This window comes from Pseudopipra pipra, chromosome 2, assembly GCF_036250125.1.
Source record: "Pseudopipra pipra isolate bDixPip1 chromosome 2, bDixPip1.hap1, whole genome shotgun sequence".
NCBI classification, from domain to species: Eukaryota; Metazoa; Chordata; class Aves; order Passeriformes; family Pipridae; genus Pseudopipra; species Pseudopipra pipra.
Genome location: NC_087550.1, coordinates 102,652,572 through 102,673,793, shown reverse-complemented (window position 1 = coordinate 102,673,793; position 21,222 = coordinate 102,652,572). Strand labels below are relative to the sequence as shown.

The 21,222-nt window shown below is 39.8% G+C and overlaps 1 protein-coding gene across 4 annotated transcripts in view; it reads right to left on the bottom strand.

The window, feature by feature from the left end:
• REPS2 (RALBP1 associated Eps domain containing 2) overlaps window positions 1-21,222 on the bottom strand; it is a 95,749-nt gene that overhangs the window by 9,925 nt on the left and 64,602 nt on the right. For 3 of the 4 annotated variants that reach the window (XM_064646680.1, XM_064646679.1, XM_064646682.1), the window contains exons 14-15: window positions 12,190-12,254; window positions 702-785 (exon numbers count right to left, since the gene is read on the bottom strand). In XM_064646680.1, the coding sequence (XP_064502750.1) occupies window positions 702-785; window positions 12,190-12,254 (149 nt within the window). The remainder of the gene's footprint in view (window positions 1-701; window positions 786-12,189; window positions 12,255-21,222) is intronic. The other variant, XM_064646681.1, reaches the window with a different exon arrangement.

Sequence of the window (21,222 nt, the reverse complement as noted above, 5' to 3'; positions counted from 1 at the left end):
TCCCTGGCTGCAGGAGGGGCCAGAGGGACGAGAATCTGCATTTGCCCCCTATCAAAACCTGTTCTGTCTGGAGCTGGTGGAAGGAGGTGGTGGGAGCATGACCAGGAGAGGGGAAATGCTCACAGCCACTGCTAAGGCCAGTCCATCCCTAAGCAAGGCCCTTTTTGAAGAGTGCCATTGCAATTTCAGTGCTTACTTTATACAATGATATGCTCATACAAAAACATATTAGAAACTGCACATCTTGAGCAAATATCTCCCAGTCTATGTACATTTAGTGGCAGATCCTGACCTCTAGCAAACAGGTGTGTTTACATCAAAATTAAATCCTCAATAACTGAAACCAAGAAGTGCAAGAACTACAGCGAGACAAGGGTCGAGTACAATCAAACTCTTTTTTTGTCTTCCCTAAGGCTCCACAAGGCTCCCTAAGGCTCTCCTATTGATTTTGAAATAAATGGCAAGCTGCCTCTCTCAAAGCACATGCATCAATGTGTATGGACTAAGAGCTTCTTAATGATTTATCCAAGTTGATGTCACACACGATCCCAGTTCTCTCCAGCGTCTTGACCTCCACAGAAGGTAAACATGTGAAAACATAACCCTAACCCTCTGTTTAATTGCTTTAAAACTTAAAACAACCACATCTGTTGATGAAGGCAAATCACTCCATAATGGTACACAATGTGTGCAGGTCTCACCTTTTTTGCTGAACTGTTTTCTTCTGCCTGCGATGGGGGTCTATTCATCTGAGGATGTAAATCAACCTCAGATGGTTGCTCTGTCTGCAACAACAAATCAGTCAGTGCTACACCCAGTCACATACAATAAAGTCAATGAAAGGAAATGTTACACACAAAAGAAAAGTTACTTTAACAATTCAACAGTAGGGAAAATGGAGATCTCGGGTGACAGCTGAATGGATGACATATGTCTTTTGCAGATTTTTAATGAAACCATTTTCTTGCATTTTACTGTGCTTGGAAAACAGAAGAAAACTTTGTGAAGCATTAGAAACTGATGAATGTAAACAATCTAATACTCACAATTTCTTCTAGAGTTACCCATATGGCCTAGATACTTAGAGAAAAACTAAGGAGGGTGGATAAAAGCTAGAAAGATCTTGGATGCACCCTGTCACCTTATTATCACCTGAAACCGATGAAAATTCACTGGAGTAAACCTCTGTCTTTGAAGTTTGCAAGGCTGAAGTGAGAAAGCATGAATCATACCAAAAATTCCAGCAAAGTTACTGAAAACACGAGTCATAAAAGCAGACAAATAAATCTTCCCTCCTCCCTTCTCACGTTTCAAACAGAAACTGGGATGAACACTCACCACCCAGGTCTACACATCTGCAAAACAAAACATCCTCCCGCCAACATATCTGACTGAGCAGCAAATTAAAACAGAGGGTTAATCCCTTGCTTTGCCTTTTGTGAAACCTCTCTGCATCTTTTGACAGGGCACAGCGTAGGGAAGGGTGGCAGGATTTGGAGTTGCCTGTCCCTGGGCACATGGCAGCAAACATGGTATAAACATAGTGCAGTTGTTTTCTGTCCAGAAAGTACAGACATGCTCTCCAAGATGGGGAAGGCAGGTAGAAGCAGAAGGCTGAGGGCACTTGGCACCAGCAGACAGCCTCTTCTCCTCTTTCCCAGCTTCTGCCAAGTTGGAGCCACACTGGCAAGAGCCCCCAGGCAGAAGGGGCAACCTGCCATTCTGCTCCCTCCACAAGAAAGGCTCATTTCTATACAAGTGAAAAACCAAGCCTGAGGCAAACCTCAAACTTTGAAGGGACCAGAATTTTAGCCATAATAACTTGTTGCGCACTGAAGAACCTAACTCACTGTTGCCAAGAGGTTTCTGCATAGGCCCGCCAAGCTCTGTAGCAGTCACAAGTTTACCAGTGCTCAACTGTAAGTTATACAAAAATGACAAAAAGCACAGATTTTGGTATATTTAAAAAGGAGGAATTTTTTCATACGACTTTCATTTTTTCCATAACAGACAGAATAAGAGCTGTACAGGAAGGTACAGGGAAAATGTGGTTCTGTCAGGTTACTGCTGTTCTCCAACCATATGGTGTCAAACATGTGCACAGAGGAGGGAAATTTGGAATTTATTTTTTTAAAACACATGTGAAATCCCCCAGGGGAGAGGGAAAAGGTATTTTGACTGACAAGATCTCTCTCCCACCCTCTTTTAAGTGTGGTACATCTGTAGTGTTACTTGATGGTTAAAAAACCCCAAAACCCCTCACACTGTAATATTCCAGTATCTGAATAATATCTTGATTTTTAAAAATTTTAATAACTACTGAATACTAACATTTGAATTCTGAAAAGCTGTTTATGTATTGAAGAGCTTCCTCTCTAACTGTAGATTTCTGGTCCAATGAGAGTGAAATGGTAAAAAACCAACCTTTTTTTCTGTCTATAAAAAAAGTCCATTGAATGCAACAGAGCATTTTTTATATCAGCAAAGCTGAGTAGCCCATAACCTCTCTGATTTCTACAACCACTTTTTCTGTGTTTGAAAGAAATGAAGGCTCTAAGCACTGGTAACAGCAGCCTGGCAAAGTCTGCAAGGCTTTCGTGAATGCTTCGGGGATAGAAAAGCTCAAATAACAAACAGAACCACATCGTAAATTTGGTCCACATCACTTTGACAAATCTTTCATTCACTTAAGGACAGCAAGAGTAAACCCAGCCTTTCAGAGAGCCATGTAATATGCATACTATAAATTCCTCATGGTATAGCTTTGCTGCACAACCCACAACAGTGACAAGGTACATGAGAGACAGCTCCTAACGACCCTTCTTGGACAGGAAGTCCTAGAACTCTCCCTAACCTGGCCAGGCTGGAAGTTTCTGGTGCACACACTCTGACTTATTTCACATAATGAATTAAAAAAAATAAATGAGACCAACCCCATGTTATTTATGTATAGATAAAAAAATGCAGCTTTTGAAGAACCAGTGTGTTCAAACGCTGTAGGAGTAATTGAATAGACCAGTACTCTACAATGTCAGTTGCAAACAAGCGGAAAAAGTCATGGTAAGATAAAGGGCCTGGGGGGGAAGAAAAAATACCAAAACCCAAACCTCAAACTTTAGCAAAAACACCCTTTCTTCTTCTTCCTCTCTTCCCTTTTTTTTTTATTTCTTTTTATTTTTTTTTTAATGGTGTCATTGCAGAAGAACACTGCTTTAAACTGAAGAGAACTGAAAAAAAGAAAAAAAGGGTAAACTTTGCACCCTGGTAAAAGCAAACATAAATTGCAGGGATGATGCCAAAATTTCCAACAGTTTGGTATCGCCGTTCCTAGTGATGCAAGACACATTTTTTGTGAGCTGAGGGCTGTGATGTGGCTGTGGCAGCTGTGCTGCAGGGCTGCGGTACCCGCTGCCTGAGGCTGGGTCACTGGTCTGGCCACTTCTCCCTGCTGCCAGGATGGAGGATGGCAAAGCTCAGCAGCCAGCGGAGCAGGGACTGGTAAAAATAAAGAAATATCTGACAAAAAAAAAAAAAATAAAAAAAAAAAAAAAAGGGGGAAAAACCCCAAAGAAACAACTAGTTCTGGTGATGCAGCTCATGCATAATGAATGAAACCGAGCGACTGACATGTCCCTAAAGTGCCACCTAGTGGCATGTGGGACAGGCCATTTCTGAATACTTTGCTCGGAGGAAAGTACCAAAAAAAAAAAGGTGTTTGCATCACTAGGAGCCTGCAGATTGAGCCTGCCCCAAGGGTACGCTGCCACTGGGCATGCTGAGCCTCGGCTCTTCCCAAAGTCACCTTTCCCTCTCACGCAGAAACCAGCTCTATACATGAATTATCTGCTGTCAGAGTTACAAGCTCTCCCCTAGAAAGACCTCCACTTCTCAGGGCAATGACTCTGACACAAGAGCCCAAGCGTAAAAACAGATCTGTGTGCTGCTGCAGGGGATTTTGTTCAGGGACAGACAGCATTTAACCCAGGCAAAAATTTTTTAATTCCGGCAAAAATGTTTTGTTAACTGTATCATGCATCAATGCAAAGGTTTGCTGATGCAGCTAACACAACAAAGTCTTCTCTGAGAAGCTTTACAAATACATCTGCAAGCTGATGTCTCCCCACATTGTCCCGACACAGATTCTAAAGGAAAAAAAACTGGTGGTTTTTCTTTTGGCAGAGGGATTCCTTGCAGATTTCCTTCCCTTCACTGATTTGGATATGGGGTGAAAGCCAGTAGTAGTAGCCTTCTAGTATGGGCAGAGTGAGCCTGGCTCAACAGTACTCTGGTCCAAGCTCCTGCAGCGGCATACAAGGAAAAGGTGATCCACCAGGAGCAGCTGAGGTGGGTTCTCTTTAGTTCTTTTAATACCATGCTTAGTATAGTCTCTGGGCAACTAATCTCATTCAGAAACACAGCCATAAACTACCTCCTTCCACCACAGAAATGTCTTAGAATTTTCCCACATATTGGAAACTTAGCACATTTATATTTAAATACTTCACCATTGGTACATAAAACTGAAAGATTATACATTATACAATACGGTCTTTCAAAGGAAATTTCAGTTATAGTAGTGGAGAAGTGCTTCAATGGGGATGTCTCACTCACGTCCACAGAACAGAATAAGCTATTGACACTCTAAGTGCTGCTGTGCTGGCTGGTACGGTTGGGAACACACCCAGGGTTACAGTAGATGAGCAAAGAATATCCTGCTCATCTGCACTACCAGCAGTGCAAACAGAGGCTGCAGACCAGGCCTAAGAGTATCTTGATTTTGGGAAGCAGAGTTAAGCGACCATAGAAAAGAGCAAGACAGTGCCCTATTCCAAACCTCCTGAAGAGATTAGATTCTCTTTGCAGAGACCAGTGTGTTATTAACAGACAGTATCTACTTTTTCCTCAGCACAGTCTTGAATTTTCTGGGAAGAGCCATAGTCTTCACATTCTTCCAGGCAAAAGGTAAAACTGGCCAATGAATTTTCTGTGCAACAGCCACAGCCAGAGCCCAACCTGTGGCCTATGGCCAACACTGAGCATTAGGACAGATAATTCCTCATCATTAAGGACAGCATTAGGAATTGCAAATGCTCATTATTTCATCACATGAGCCTTGACCAGACATTCATAATCTCCTCACTGCTCCATGTGATGATACTTAACAGCACCTTTCTAAAAGAATATGTAACACTCACTTAAGCACTAAGTGTTTGAAAGCCTTAGATAAAAGATTTTCGTAACTGTAAAAGAACACAGCATCTTAACAACTGGGTCTTTGCTTACATTTCCAGTTCTGTTGTTTTGCAATGCTGGATTATATGTAGATTTCACACTCTCATTTCAAGATAATCCATAACTGATCTTCCAGAACACAAGGTCTACATGGACCTTTCATATTTCTGTTACCTGAGATGCTTTTTGTAAGAGGTGAAATATATATTCAGTCTTTCACACAATTCAATTTTGCCCACACTTGTGCTCCAGGTTAACTTTACATATGGAAATAGTCCCATTGTAGTCAATGGAACTACTCACAGAAATGAAATTATCTCTGTGCATTCACTGAAGTAGCCTATAATCATTACCTACACAGTGCCACTGCTTAGCTTTGTAAAAAAAGTATTGAGAATAGCTTATCTGTAAAAAAAAGAGGGATACTACATATACTTAACACTCCGTATGTGCCCATTGCAATCTTCTATCATCTCTACATAAGTTCATTTAATAGGTATTTTGCTCCTTTCTAAACATTCATATTTTTGTGCTTAAAGCCAATTTCTGAGAAGTCAAGACATCTCAATTCCAGTTTCTGTGAGTCTTCTGCATCCCACACTGAATCATCAATTCTTTTTATTGCTTGTTACAAAAACTGAAAATGGTAAGACAGGAAAAAACCCACAGGGATGCAAATGCAACAAGCTGCCAGGGTCTTAGTGTGCTGACTGCTTTCTCAGCACTGTGCAGCCCTGAAGTTTTGATAAGCTTTTTCTTTCCCTGAGCTATCTGAGAGCTGGTGATAAGGTTGAGGAGAAAGGCAGTAAATACAAACAAATTGCTGCAATGTTCAGCTCATTCGCAAGGAAAGAATAGGACCCAGATGGAAGCATTAACAATCTGTTTTAATGCTTCAACTTCCACAAAACCAGATTAACGGAAGCTAGAAAGGGCTACGTGAATTCCACTACAGATACAGACATTGAGTTCTTAGCTTCTTTTTATTGTTGTTTTTATGATAAATGTGAAGCCAAGTTAAAAAATTATTACAACATATTTTAATTAAGATACTCTCCCAAAAACCTCTTTGGAAAGGATTTTATAGCATCCATCAACTACTCCTCAAATTCAATTTTAACTGTGCTACTTTTCCACCACTTCTTAAATCATAATTTATTTTGTCTGGCCATCTTAGATTTAATATATAATTTTCATGACAGGAAGATAATCCACTTATATTAAAGTGGCAGATGGCAAAATCTTTCATGTTATGGAACACTTTCAGTTTCATTACTGTTACAGCCTTCTTCAGTACTTATTGCACTGCTTATACCAGGTATGTTATTCTGCAGCCAAAATCATGGAGATGATCAAAAAAACCACCCTCTTCTAGCACAGTGATTGTAAATGCAAGCTAACAAGTATCCTTTGGTTTAATATAAAATGGTTGTTTGGGAGAATACCATCAGATATACAAACAGCAGGATGCTAAAAGCAAAATCTTACTTTTTTTGGGGGTAATTTATTTATATAACAAAAATGTTTCTTCCTGTAAAACTCCAGGTGCCCTGCCAGCACTTGAAATTCCTCACATAATTTTAGAGAGTAAAGGAATTCCTCAGTGGGCCGAATATTTTCTCCAAACAACTTGGTAAGAGGAGATAAGCAAACCTGTATCTCTGCTTTACCCAAAGATGCTGGTAGTGGGGGGATGCCTGGACCACCTCCCAGCACAGAGCTTGCACATGGCCAGCCTGCTCAGGAGGCTGAGAGGTCTCAGCAGGACAGACAGGAATCCTGCCCCATCTCTTGGCCTCAGCACCACACACCAGCATGGGCATGATGGTTACAAACCCAGCCTGAGCATACCCCACACTCGTGGCTCTCCATGGATTCAGCAGAACGTGAAGGCATGTTAGTAGAGACAACTTCTTGAACTGTGTCCCAGTTTTCACTTGCAATTCGGGATGATAAATGGCCAAAAAGCTTCAAGGAATTATGAAGTATCAAGTAACATTTGGAGAGCAGAACATATAATATGTTAAAAAGAATAATATCTTTGCTTTCCAACACCACCAGATGCCTGTGACTGGGCAGGGTGACCCACCCATCATCCCTCACAGTGCTTCATTTCCACGATTTCACCAAATCAATAACATCTAATGGTAATGATGGCTACTAAACTGACAGCTGAATTCTGAGCTCACATAACACAGTGAGATTTTAATCTTCAGAGTTGCACTGTACTCAGGATATTTCAATTTGATAATGTTAACAGCTGCCTACCTATTCCACTTCACTTGAATGCTTTTCCTTCACCCATAAATTTTCAGTGCCTGCCAAAGCTGCCAGCATGGAACCGGTGGGAAAAACACATCCCAAGGTCTCCAGAAACAAAAGTCCAGCACAAACCAGTGTGAATTTACAAAACCAACAGGCTTAAAATTTTGACTCTGGGAAAAGTGACTAGGAACATCAGTTTTTTCAGCCAAGATATACAGAGTTTTCTTCCAGTTCCACTGTTTTCAAATCCCCTTATACAGTACAGACAGGATTGAAGATATGCCTTCATTACTGGACAGGAAGGTACTGAAATAGAGTAATTTAAATAAAGGAATGTTGATCTAATTGGCCAACACTGCAGATAGTTAGCTGATGTTGGATAAAATCCTAAAGTTATAGTTGTTCTACACTGTTCATCTGTAATTCCTATTAACATAAATATGTTACTAAATCTCCCACAGAAAGCAGCTGTGATAAATGACTTCTGTAGGCTTAAAAGCCAACAGTAATAAAGTATTATTTCCATTAAAAAACCAACAACAACAATGCTTATATGAGATGAGGATAAACCTTTGGTTTCAGTGGAACATTATTCATGAGCACCCAAAGTTATTTCCTATCTGAAATATGTGTCCCTGCAAAACAGCTACATAGCTATTGCCTTCCTACCATGATTCTTGCAAGTCCAAGTTACACCAATTTTCTCTGTACAGCCCTGGATCTGCTCAAAAGTTTTGAGGCCATCTTTATGCCATTCCTCCTCAATGACTTAAGTTTACTATCAAGTTAGGAACAAAGGATAGGGAAAACTTACTCAGGCCACTGAATTCTGTTCTCTACAAGCCCAGAAATAAACTACAGTAGGTATTTCAACAAGCTACAGGTTATTTGTTCTATTACACTATCACTTGAGGTGAGGGAATGATGATGAGGATGACACAAAAAACACACCTAAAAATTTTTTAAAAAACAACAAAAATTAAAAGTAATAAACAAAAAAGGCAGAAAAACCATAACTACAGCATGCCATGGGAAGTTAGCAGACAGGTAAGGCCTTGCCCATGTCCTAAGTCTTTACAATAGCTTGCAGCATATTAAATACTTATGGTCCAAAGAAATTGAGAAACTGATACAGATAAAATTATCCTTAAATCCAAGCCAGCTACTTTAGACTTGATAAAAGGTGACAAGTGCTACTAGAGATTAAGAGGGTGTCAGTGAAGATACACACAAAAGTACAACACTTCAAAATAACATATTATCCAAAAAAAACCCTCCTAGTCTTTGTATAAGCCTGTTTCTATACATAATCTTTCCAAGCACTCTTTACATAAATGAGGCAAAATTTTAATTACTTTCTTTTTTTTTTTAATATGAAAGCAGTATGAATTGATGATTCTAATAAAACATTTCATACTGCAACTTACAATGTCTTACTGAAAACATCAATTCAAAATGGTTTGCAGTGCGGAGAGGTATGGGCTGGAATTTGGGTTAAAAGATCATAAATCGGAGATAATGGTGTATTCACATTATTTAAACTTGCCTTCTGTTCATCTTTATTTATAGTCACCATAGGGACCTCAGATAAAAGCACCGCTGCACCAGAGGAGCATCCGGTGAAAGCTCTGAGGAAAACTTAAGTACAGTTCACAGACTGATACAAAGCTGACAAAATGCTGACTTTGGCAAGTGAGAAACATTCCGAGGAGAAGGAGCTTTTAGAGGCCATCAAGAAGAAAGAAACACAGAGTTAAATCCACCAACTCTAAAAGCTGTTGTAGAAGTAAAAATAGATGCAGTCACCACCTGTAAAGGTGTCTGCCCACCAGAGGTGTGGAACAGCATGGGCTGGCAGCAGCAACCCAGAGCAGAGGCAGCCCCGCTGCTATTTCCCCATAAACTGGCCAAGTCCTCACAGCATCCCAAGACTTGAGCCTCTCACAGTAAGCCTGTGATTCCCCTGAGCTGTGGAGTCAAGACCACAGCAGCATTAGCTCTAAGTGTTACCTCGTCCTGTGCTCACCCAGAAATACAGTTGTTTTCCTTCGTTATTCAGCTGACCGCACTATGGAGGCAGAGTTGGATGTGGACGTAATTAGTAAGTTTGTGATATGACTAGAGATGTTTGGCACACTCTGAACAACCAGTGATTCAGTAACTCACCAAGGCTGATTACCTTGGAGGTTCTGACAAGAAAAATAATATTTTCCTAAAGGTTGAAGTAAATTCTACTAAAAAAACTAGCAACACAGGACTAAAGTCAAGATGCCATTTCTATATTGCTATTGATTAAGCTCACAGCAGGACTTCTGCTCCACTGAAATGTAATATCTATCCCTTGGTACCTCTCTTTTATGCACTTTGGTCTTTACATCCCATGAGCCCTTTACTCTCACTCTGAAGAGGCAGCTGGTTCAGGCTTCTCAGCCATCCACAGAAAACTGTAGTCTTCAGAAAGAAATTATTTCCCCTCCATCAACTGATTTCCGAAGCTGAGCCAAAATAATCACACCATGAGCATACTTATAAGGTGCACGGTCACCTGAAATATGCAGGGTTTGCTTCATTTCCAAGCTACATTTGTCATTCACAGTGCTTAACTGCAGGCATATAGCAAAATGTTATGATAATAAAAAAGGAGTTTCAATAACATTGTTGAAAAATAAGTTAAAGCAGAAATTTAAGAAGAATTTGATAAATCTTGAAACAGGAAAAAGCTGAATGTGCAATTTCAGCATCATGGCTTTTCTTCAGTTCTTGATCCTGTCTCAACTTTGAAAGTAGATCCCTCTCTCCAACTTCTTCATGCTCTTTAAATCAAGGGCCCCCCTGGACTAATGTAATCCATATGCTTACTGTTGCTCACATGGTATTTGCAAGGGTCAGCTCAGCTGAATTATGACCCCATCACACATAGTTCCCTACTGTCGGCTACCTCTATCACGCAAAGGCATACTTGGAGATAAAATAAACAATGTGATGAGTGTGAAGTTTATTATGTTTTCAAGAACTGGTTTTATGTACATTTTTGACAGACATCAAAACAATACTATTTTGATAAGATATTTGATTTAATATCTTTAAATATAATCAGAAATAAATTAAGTAAATGTGACACATGTTAGTAAAGCATCAGTTGCATATTCATTACTGAGCAGACACAGAAGCAACTCTTTTTTTCCCTTTTAGAAATCAGACTTTTGTATTGGAGGGGACTGGATCAAGAATTTCACATGAGGATCTTCTTGTGTTTACCATTTTAGAAAGGTCCTACATTCTACACGGTCTAGTGTAGGATGAGCAGTTGGTTCAGTATTTGCTAAGGAAGATGCTGGACATGCATAAATAAATTAAGTTCTCACTCTCCCGCTAAGGAAACGCAAACTGATCACAGGACAAGAAAACGAACAACTAACAGAACCTTGCTTGAAACCAATGGTTTTTTTTGTCTAAGAACAGGATTTGCTGTATTTATTGTGTTTCCCAATGACAGTAAGAGGGCTTGCACTGCACAGAGCCAGTGCTGTGGGAAGCTGGAGCATCGGCAGGAGACTGGATTGCAACAGCAGCTGCTGCAAGCATACAGCTGTGAGGTAGGGAGCTGTGCTGCCCAAATCAGGGGAAGCCAGAGGGAAACACTGCTCTCCAGGATGTGTTAGACAAAGCAGGAATGCGATGGGTGCCCTAAGGAGCATGTGCCATACTGATGGGGAGAAAGCATGCAAGCTCAACCAGGATGCTCCACAGTCCTTGAGGCAGAAGCTGACTGCACTCAGGTGTTAAAGGGCTGGGGAGAGGAAGAGAGAAACAAGCTGCTGGTGGAGCTGGGGATGGCAACAAGCCTTTAATCATTTATATCATAAGTACTGTGCAGTAGAAGGTGTTCAACAGCACATTTAAGAGTAGATTCAAAACTCAAGTGATGACCATTTCTGGCCCAAGGAAGGTATCTCACCAGCTTTTTATACTTAATGGGCTGTCAACTCCCCTGTGGACTTGTTTTCTATTATACATTTCACCTAAAGGACTAATATATGAAGCATAATGCTGCCTAAGACTTAACACAGCCAACAACATAAAAAGAACAGGATGCTGATCCTCCATCATTTCCTAAAACATGAAGTAGTATCTGGATGCAGACATGCGTGATTTTCTCAATTTGTGTTGTGCTGTGGTTGTATGACACTAAAAAAAACAAAAACCAAAGACTTGTCATAAAAACAAATCACTAATGCTTTGAAACTTAACAACTTGGCATCGCATTTGCTTCCTTTTAGCATTATTTTTTAAACCCACGGGTGAAATATACTCTTACGTGCCGTGGTTCCCTTAGCAGACGTCCTCTGAGCATTTGTAGCTTGAGAAGCAAATAGCACACATCAAACCCATGCCTTCACATATGAAACTTTTTAGTAGACTAGCCTTGCTAGCCTTTAATTTGCAGTTAGGTCTAGTGGGTGCATGTCAGCTCCACTACAAAGAGATTTAATTAGTCTGTAATTTGATGCTGCAACACACCAATTAGACAGACCAGTAAAGGAGGACATGGAACCACAGAGCAAACTGAAGATTTGCACGAACCTGGAAGCAAGGACAACTGCTGTGTCCAAGCCAACTAGTGCTAATCACTGCAGTGGCAATATAAATAAGCAAATAATACAGAGAAAAGGGCTAAAGCTTTGTCCATACCTGAGACACAGAAGGTCGAGGGGGCAGTGCAGGTGGTGGTGGGGGCAGCCAGCCGGACCTCACAGCTGAACAGTGGGAAAAGAAGAAGATGATGATAAAAAAAACCCGCAACCAAACAAAACTACAGTAATTCAATTCCAAGTAAAACCAGAATTAATTCCCATGAGAAGTTGGAATTCCTCCTAGTGAAGGGGCAGTATATAACATTTAATAACAGAAACCAAACTTGATCTTTACTGAGCAAAACCTTGTTTGAAATAACTTCACGAGTAGTGAAGGAGTTGTGATTTAATTGCTGAAAAACCCCCAATGTTATGATAAAAAGCTGAGATAGAAGCCAGTCAGTCATAAAAGCTGTAGTTAAAACAATCCAATTCCAGTTAAAGAAACCCAGAAACAGGGCCCTCTTGTCCTCAGGACTGTGTTCTTTGTCATTAACAATATTGCCCTTCTTAAAAGTGATATTTTAACATCCAATGTAGACACTGGCATTCACTTCAGATAAAACACACTACAGTACAGCCTTAGAAAGAAAACATCTGCCATGGAATTAACAGGACAAAAGCCTAAATGAACCAGAAACAAATTCATTTCTTTGGCTTTATGGTTTGTATTTGCATGTTACTACTCAGTGGAGATGTTTCAGAGGGAGGAGGAAGACAAATCCTAGTAGTTAGTTCAGGTCCCCTTTAACACAATGCAATGTCAGCATTGAATCTGAACCAACATAAAGGGAGGATAATAATCATGTAGGTTCAATCACTGTATTTCTCAGTTTTCTTAAAATACCTAAAACCCTTCACAGGACAAAACTACAGGACAGATGATGGCTTCCAAAGGCAGCTGCAGAGAGGAAGACTAGGCTAGCACAGAGACACCAACCAGGACTAGTGAGATTCCTTAGGTGGGTTACCCTCCCCAGGCTCCAGTTGCACTGAGTGCTCAGGACTTGCACTGGCAAAGATACCCAACAGTCCATCTTGCACCGGTGTATTTTTGTATAACAAAAAAACCTCCAACAATAATAAACTTAGAAACTTAGAAACCTTTTGCCACAATAATGCTAAACAAGCAATTACATTAATACACTTTTTATTTCCACGCATATTTTACAAAGCCACAAAGACCCTTAAGAGCCTTGTTATAGCTTAGCCATTTATATATTTTTTACACCAACGCTAAAAATGTCTGCCTGGTTGAAAATACGAAGAAAAAAGGTATCAACCATTAAGAATAATTGTGACATGAGAATAAAAATGTGTGTGTGAAAACACTGGGAGCAGTCATATCGACTACATAAGCTCCAAAGAGGCTTATAATACATTGATTATTTTTCCATCCTCTGTGTCATCATCTCCTGAATCAAAATGAAGCCTAGTATTGCTGCACATAATGCCAAAGAGAGAGTTAGAACAACTAAAACAGAACTGAAGCTATGCAAGGGAGCCACTAACACACCTACAGGTGTAAGAGAGATTTGAAAAAACATGGTCATTAGGATGCTTTCTCTTGCATTTCATTAGTTCAGTTTTTAAGACCCCTGCAATAACAGCATGATGTCATCACTACATTCTCCATCTATCCTGTGCAACCAGTCCTGAGAAAAGAACAGCAGAGTAAGAAACCTTCCTTTCCTTTAGTCTGAACTTCAGGTTATTACTTCATTTATCTGAGTGCTGGCAGTGGCTCTGTATGTCCATCAGCTGCACGCTGTTACAGTGGAACAGTACGTATGTTCAGTGTGGTTTGTTTAGCTTCAGGAAACCTTGTGGAAGCTGTGCTGTGGTGCTCCATGAAAAGTCCTGTGTGCACCTTAGGGAATCATCTCTGCTCTCAGAACAGCTCTAACGTTTTGGGAAGCATGAATCACACATACTTCTTAACATGCCCGTAGCAGCCCAGACTATGGAGTACCCTGTCACCATGAGCACAGGGGTCCCTGGGAAGGGACATGTGGGGCCGGGGGCTGTGGTGCTGTGGGCAGGCACTAGACCCAGAGGTCCCCTCAGCCCTTCTGAGCCCTCCCTAGGGCCCATTGTTTTTGTCTTTGCTGGTTTATGCTCCAGCAGGCCCTCAAAAGCTCTACTGCAAGAGCTGCATGCGTTGAGAACTCAAATTTCAGCTGTGAGGATACAGCACTTGCCATCCTCACTCTCTCATTCTTCAAACCCAGTAACATGCCTTGGAAAGCAGTAGTGTAGTCTTTGTGCAGAAATGTGCTGGGCTTGCTGGAAAAGCAACTCCTGAAGTGGTTGGACACACTGTGAAACTCCATGAGTCTCCTGAGATTTGGCCCACAAAATTCCAAAGCAAAAAATAATTTTTTCCATAAAACAGTCAAATGAAGAAACCACACTACACCAAAAAAACCACCACAAAAAACCCTGCTTCTTCAGCTTTCAAATACAACATATATGAATCTAGCACTAAAGAAGTTAGATGCTTACACCACATGCATTTGACCCAGTTTCCTCTTTTTAATCCTGCAAATTCTAACTTAATCTACTCATGAAATATTAATAAAATTCCTGCTGTTGCAGAAGATCTTTGGCCTGTTGTTAGAAGGAAATCATGCTTATCTGAGCACAATTACTAGTGAAAGTTAGTTGCCTTTTGAGGACTCATAACTTATTACGAAAACCCCATGTTTCAGCCTTCTCTAGTGTCACTACTCTAAAGAGGACAGTATTAACAGATACTCGTGGGTTTTCATGTGTACTGGCAGGTGAACTGTTTTATTATTAGGCTATTCCATAATACCTTCCTTCCTGGGAGAATACCCTGCACAGATCAGCTCTTGTTGTTAGAGATGGCATCATTAGTTAGCTCTCAAAGCAAATATAAATACAGAGGAAGGTCTGTTTCCAAAATAAAAGCAAGTACCCTGGGTCTGAGCAGCAAACAGACAAATGTCACACCTCCAGGTGCACACCTCAGAGCTTGGTTAAAGCTGCTTGCCCCTGCTCTCTGAAATAAAGTCTTCATACCCTGTGGAAAAGGTGAGGGAGCTGGATGGACCTCACACAGGTCCTCTTGCTACTGAGCAACTTGGTGACATTCAAACCAGGCTGAGCTACAGAGTTATAGAACAGTTGGGCTGGAAGGGACCTTAAAGATCAGCTTGATCCAACCCCTCTGCAACATGCAGGGACACCTTCCCCTAGATCAGGTTGCTCAAAGCCCCATCATGTAAAGCATATCCTCCACTGTGGAAAGCACATACAGGTACCAGTAAAACAGATTTAAGTATCCATATCATATGTCTTCCTGTAAGTGACAGCACTTCCATGCACTAGTTACTCCCACAAAAATAGAGATAAGGCTTTCAGTTCAAAAATCATGGCTTTTTACTTAGCATGTTTACACTTTAAGACAGATTATCTGCATGGAAACCTCCCAGGTCCTATTCTGGCAATCATAAAGGTCTGATACTATTAAAATGACACCACACTAGATTAAAAAAACAAGTTTTCCAATCCGAAGCTAGATTAACATTTTAAAACAAACACCAGGCTGTAATTGTAGACTGTGAGAACTGGTCATGGCATCTTATCTGGCCACACTGCTGCTCTGCCTCTAGCCTCCCTAGCAGACAACACAAACCCTCAGCACTTTCATTACTTGCAGTAGTGGAAAATATCAATCATAGTAACCACTCAAATAGCTCCTTTACTTGACTTATTTGACCTAGGAAGAGGAGACAAAGGAAAAATGTAAGTTACGACAGCCCAGTCAAACCTATGGGAAATAGGTCTTTAGCTCACCAGGCACAATAGCAGTGAAGGATGCCAAAATTAGGATGGAAGAAATCTAGGCCCATGGGATCCTTTAGAGCAACCTAAGAGCAAGGTACTGTATTTCTCTCACTCAGTAACAGTCACTTGTCCTCTTGTTTTTCAGTAGTGAAGAAAACTGCCATAATACACTGAGCTTCTGGATGTCTGTTATTTTTTTTAAACTAGTTAATACTGTGACAGCAGCATATACAACTACACTTCCTGAAACATTTCCATGTCAGGTGTTTATTTAATATTCATTCTTTACATGTGGCTGACATCTTGGTTTTGATGTCTATCACCATACACTGGGTATCCCATCAGACAAGTTGGGTGGAAAAAATGTACTCCCTCCTTCCCATCCAAACTGAATACTTATATAAGCAGTGTCCTGAAAGAAGGGTGGTTTTCCTGGGTCAAGGGTCACTTTGTCCCTTGCTAGCCAAAGTAAAACTAGATACTGCCTACCAAAAGAGACTGATCTCATCTCAGGTCAAAAGCCTATACATCCTTCAACCCACGATGAAAAGGGCACCCAGAGTTTGTTGGTCTGCATTTCTCAGCTCGTACAAAGGATGCAGGCCTAACCAAACCCAGCTTAAATCCAGGCTGACCTGGATCCAGATGGCTTAAATCCTGGTTCTTGCCTCTGCTGTGCTTCCCCACCATGACCTTCTGCAATTGCATAGGGACCATCCAGGGACTTAAAACTGGGAAAAAACTCTGATAGGGTCCCTCAGTAGAGTCTGGTTGATGTATTTGGTATTTTCCAAGTGGATGCTACAGCGCTGTTGGATGAAGGGAGAGGCTGGTTGCACAGTAGATTTACATCAGTTTATGCTGCTTAAGAGTCCTTAGCTTCTAGATCAGGTTTAACAAAAGACCAACCAATTCATTTTATCAGGGAGCAAAGGGTCTGCAATACTGAAATCAGTTCAAAAAAGATAAGCTAACAGGAGGAATTATTCTTTAGTTCCCACAACTACCTAAGGCTTTGGTTTCTCAGGGAAGCCAGCACTTTCACCCTTCCGCTCTGACAGTATTTCGGAGAGCTTTTTGAGATACTCTTCCTGCTTCTGTTGCCAAGGGCACACCACAGAAAAGTTCTCTGTCTAAGCTGGTTTCTGTTTACCTCGTTCTTACAAAACTTCCATTCTTGTTCACTGAAACTGCTACTTGGTTATCCCATAACACTGATACCATTCTTTACACTTCATTTACTTACATTCCAACAACAGCATTAGTAAGGTGATTGTGAAATAACTGTTTCTCAAGAGATCTGATTTATTAATTCTCAAAACTACATCTACAAAAAAACCCCACCAAACTGTAAAGCTGTAGCCAGGAATATAAATTTAATGAAGGCTTCTAGTAATATAGTTGCAAAATACCTACTGATCCAGGGATCTGTTTCAATAATTCTTACTAATGTCTCCTCAGAAGGTAACAGCAATGCAAAAAAGATATTTTAGACTCCTGATATTAATTTTGTTACCAGGTTTGTAGAAATGCTGTAGGAAGCACTGTCTGTGGCAGAATAACCCCTCTTCTCACAGTAAGTTTTGGGAACCTGCTCAGCAGGCAAAGCTTCATTTGTCATAGCAAGTGATACATATACCTGATGTCACAAACACACACTTGTTACAGGTCTGTTTCACCTGTTAATCATATAAAACATCATTTGTACTTCAACTGAATGGAAAATTATCCATGTACTTTCCAAGTAATTGGGAAGCGATACAGCCAGACCTTAAGTAATTAATGCTTCTGCACCATGAACTCACAGGTGTGATCATACAGGACACTGGTATGCTAACATATTCAATGGGTCACTTACAAATCAAGCAAGCAAAACATTATTACAGGTGTTTATTATGATGCCTGTTTTTAATGTCCTATCCATGAATTTCAGCATGTTTTAAGTAAAATCTGTAAAAGAGATTTTTTTTAAACATCTATTTTCTGTTTTGCATCATATGTGCACATCTGTGTTTTTATCTTCCTGTCCCTTATTTTCTCTAAACCATTTAATTTTCTAGTTACTGTTTACCCTTTCCTTTCCTGCGTGTTTCTATTTGAGGACTGTTTCTGCCTTCTCCCTTCCCCCCTAAACAAAACTATTCAAAATTTTGTTCTGTCTCACTCTGCATTTAGCTTCATTCTCCACCCACAGGGAGGCACAGTCCCTCCACCTACGCTCCCACAGATCCCTGTTGCCAGAGCTTCTCACCTCTGGAGACTGGGGGAGTAAGTGCTGGAGGCTCCGGCACTTACTGCCTGTGACCATTTCCAACGTGGATACATTCAGAACAAGCACACAGGAGCCAGGAACACCAGTGGGCTAACAGCCATCACCCCTCTGGTCCCACGTGTGGCACATGCACTTTTTGGAGACATCTGCATCTCCAAGGTCTTCCCCACAAGGGAGGCAGCTTGACCACTGTTCCATGTGAGAAATAGCAGATCCTCTCTTCTTTAACCTATAAAGCTGTTCTACGATGGACCAACATTTTTTTCATGGAACAGAGTAACCCACACGAGATCATGAAAAAGGTCTATGGGGCTGATAGGGTCAGTCAAGAACATTTCAGCCTTTACAATTTTCCGTAGAAGAGTTTTTTGATTAAAATTTAATTTATAACAACCTGCAACAGAATGGAAACAGACTGCAAATCATTCCTCAATCCCTGAAAGAGCTAAGATTAGATAACTGGGAAAACATAATTTTTAAAAAGTTCAATTTATTTACACAAATTGTAAAGGAACAGTTACACTTCAAAAGCTGGTATGATTTACCCCAGTAAAGTACTCTCTGGATTCACCTCTTACAGATAGACATAAAAATTTAAAAATCTAAAAATGCAATATAAGTTACCCCATCAGATTCCTATCACGTAAGAACCATTCATCTATTAATGCTGTCACTATTTTCTCCATCTTATTCAACCTTAATTATGTTCTTATCCAGCTGGGCAAAGAAATAAGTTACATAGTTGTAAACACATAAATCCTTCATAAAAACTTCTGATAGACTGAGAGGCATAAAACTCTTCCATTCAAATCAGAAAGAAGACATTAACAGTTTATTCAGAATAAGCTCAGTTCAGTGATCACATATTCTGAAGGGGAATAGGACTAGAAGAAAACAGCAGTTCCAGTAACAGATCAGGAACTGTGTCCCAAAAAAAAATAAATTAAAAAAAAAAATCTATACTCCAATTCAAAAAAATATTTTTGCAACAATTATTTTAAAAAAGCGTTTCATAGCCGGAGAAAAATATGATAAGCAGCCCAATTTTTTCTTCTCTGTGTTTTATGCATAAGACATTTTTAATTTAAATTTGTAACAACCCTTACAATCAAAGTCATGAACTTGACTCTACATTCCTCACTTGACAAAGCTTGCAACATTACAGCTCTTGTACACTATGCAAACAATATTCATGAAATGGCATGTTTTGCTGATGGTATTTGTTATTATTCTAAAATAAAGGTCCTTCAGAATTGTCATCTTCCTAATTTAATATTTAATGGTCTGATTAATAAACTCAACACAGTAACATGCAAGACAGTACAGTACTACAGCATGAGCAAAACTCAAGAAAGTAGCTGGATTTTACTAAACCAAGACTAATATAAAAGCAATGAGAGAAAGAAGTCTTGAAAATTAATTACTTAATTAAATTCATTTTTATATAAATTCAGCCTTAAAAAAAGAACATTACTATTCTAAGTTCCTCCATGTCACTTTGGTTTTCAAATAAAATTTTAGTTAAGAAATCTGTATTTATGGTCAACACAAAAACATAATTCCTTGAATCACCCCTTAAAAGCTTGTCTTTAGTACTGTCTTGAAGATAGCTAACCTCAGTGAACACATACATTTCCTAGCAAATACAATTAAGCATAAAAGAATACAGAAGATAATACAGTAATCATACTTATCTCGGTTAAATTTCACAGGTTTTTTGGTACTAGTTCCACATGTACAAAAGGGAAAGTCACCTGCATTTGGCTCACTAAGCTAAAAAGACAATCTAGCTGAAGAGATATTCCTGAAAACAACTGGAAAAACTGTATTATAGTAACTATTTGGGCTTTTTTGTATCAAAACATATGACACCAGAGCAACCATTGTTTTAATTCTCAAAATCCTGCTTCTTACAAAATTACAGAATGGTTTTATTTGATGTGTAGATTTAAACAATTCAGAAATACAAAGAATTTGACTGTAGTTAGGCAAATTCGGAAAAACAAAGACATCTTGATGTATGTTTAACTATGCACAAATCTCCACATTTGTCAAATAAAACCCACCAAGCCTGTATGCTCAAGGAAAGGATGTTCTAATTGAATGAAATAATGAGAGTTTGATGGAGTAAAGGAAGTAATGAAGACTCTTCTTCAACGGTACGAAAAAGAAGACAAAATAGATGCTGAACACGGTTTTCCCCTAGCGCTAATGAAAATGAAAGGGTGCAGAAAGAAGATTGTAGTGAGTTTTAACAATAAAAGTACCACTTTAAACTGCATGAGAAACATGTATATGAAGGAGTACAGAAGTGATGTGCAGACACATTTGTATCACTTATGGGAATGCTGATGCCCACCAATAAATCTCTTCCTTTGTTTCTATACTGTGAACACTATGTTTAGAGCAAAAGGGATGTTTTCTTGTCTGGAAGCCATCAGTAGCACAGCAATGCTAAGTAGAGGTTACAGATCTGACTGTAACCAGGAAAACATCATCTGTAACAGAAAATACTGCACTTGCAACAAAATGCTTGTTGTGTTTCCCCTAAGTGTGGAACTTAACATCTCATATTTTAAAAGGGAGAAAAATCCCCCAAAATTAGCCCCACGTTGCTGGCTGAAACCAGCACTCCAGAAGGAGCAAATCCAGGTTACATTGAGTGTTTGCTTAAGAGCTGATGTAAAAAATGGTGCCTGCATTCCACACGTTCTTCACTGCAGGGACAGCCACAGCAGGAGGTGAGTTCCAAAAGCAAATGAGTGCTGAAAATCTTCAGTCAAAAATTCATCTGTAAATAGTTATATGGCTGTTTTGTTGAATTACACAGCAATATTCAACCTGCTTCCAGAACAACATGAAACTACACTGTTTATGACAATTCTGTTGTTTCATCAAAGAAAATGGTCTTTTCCCAACAAGTATCCTTTGTTCAACAGAACTGTTAATTAGAAGTGGTTATGTGATTCAGAAATGAAACTAAATGGAAATAAATTGTGTTTCAGA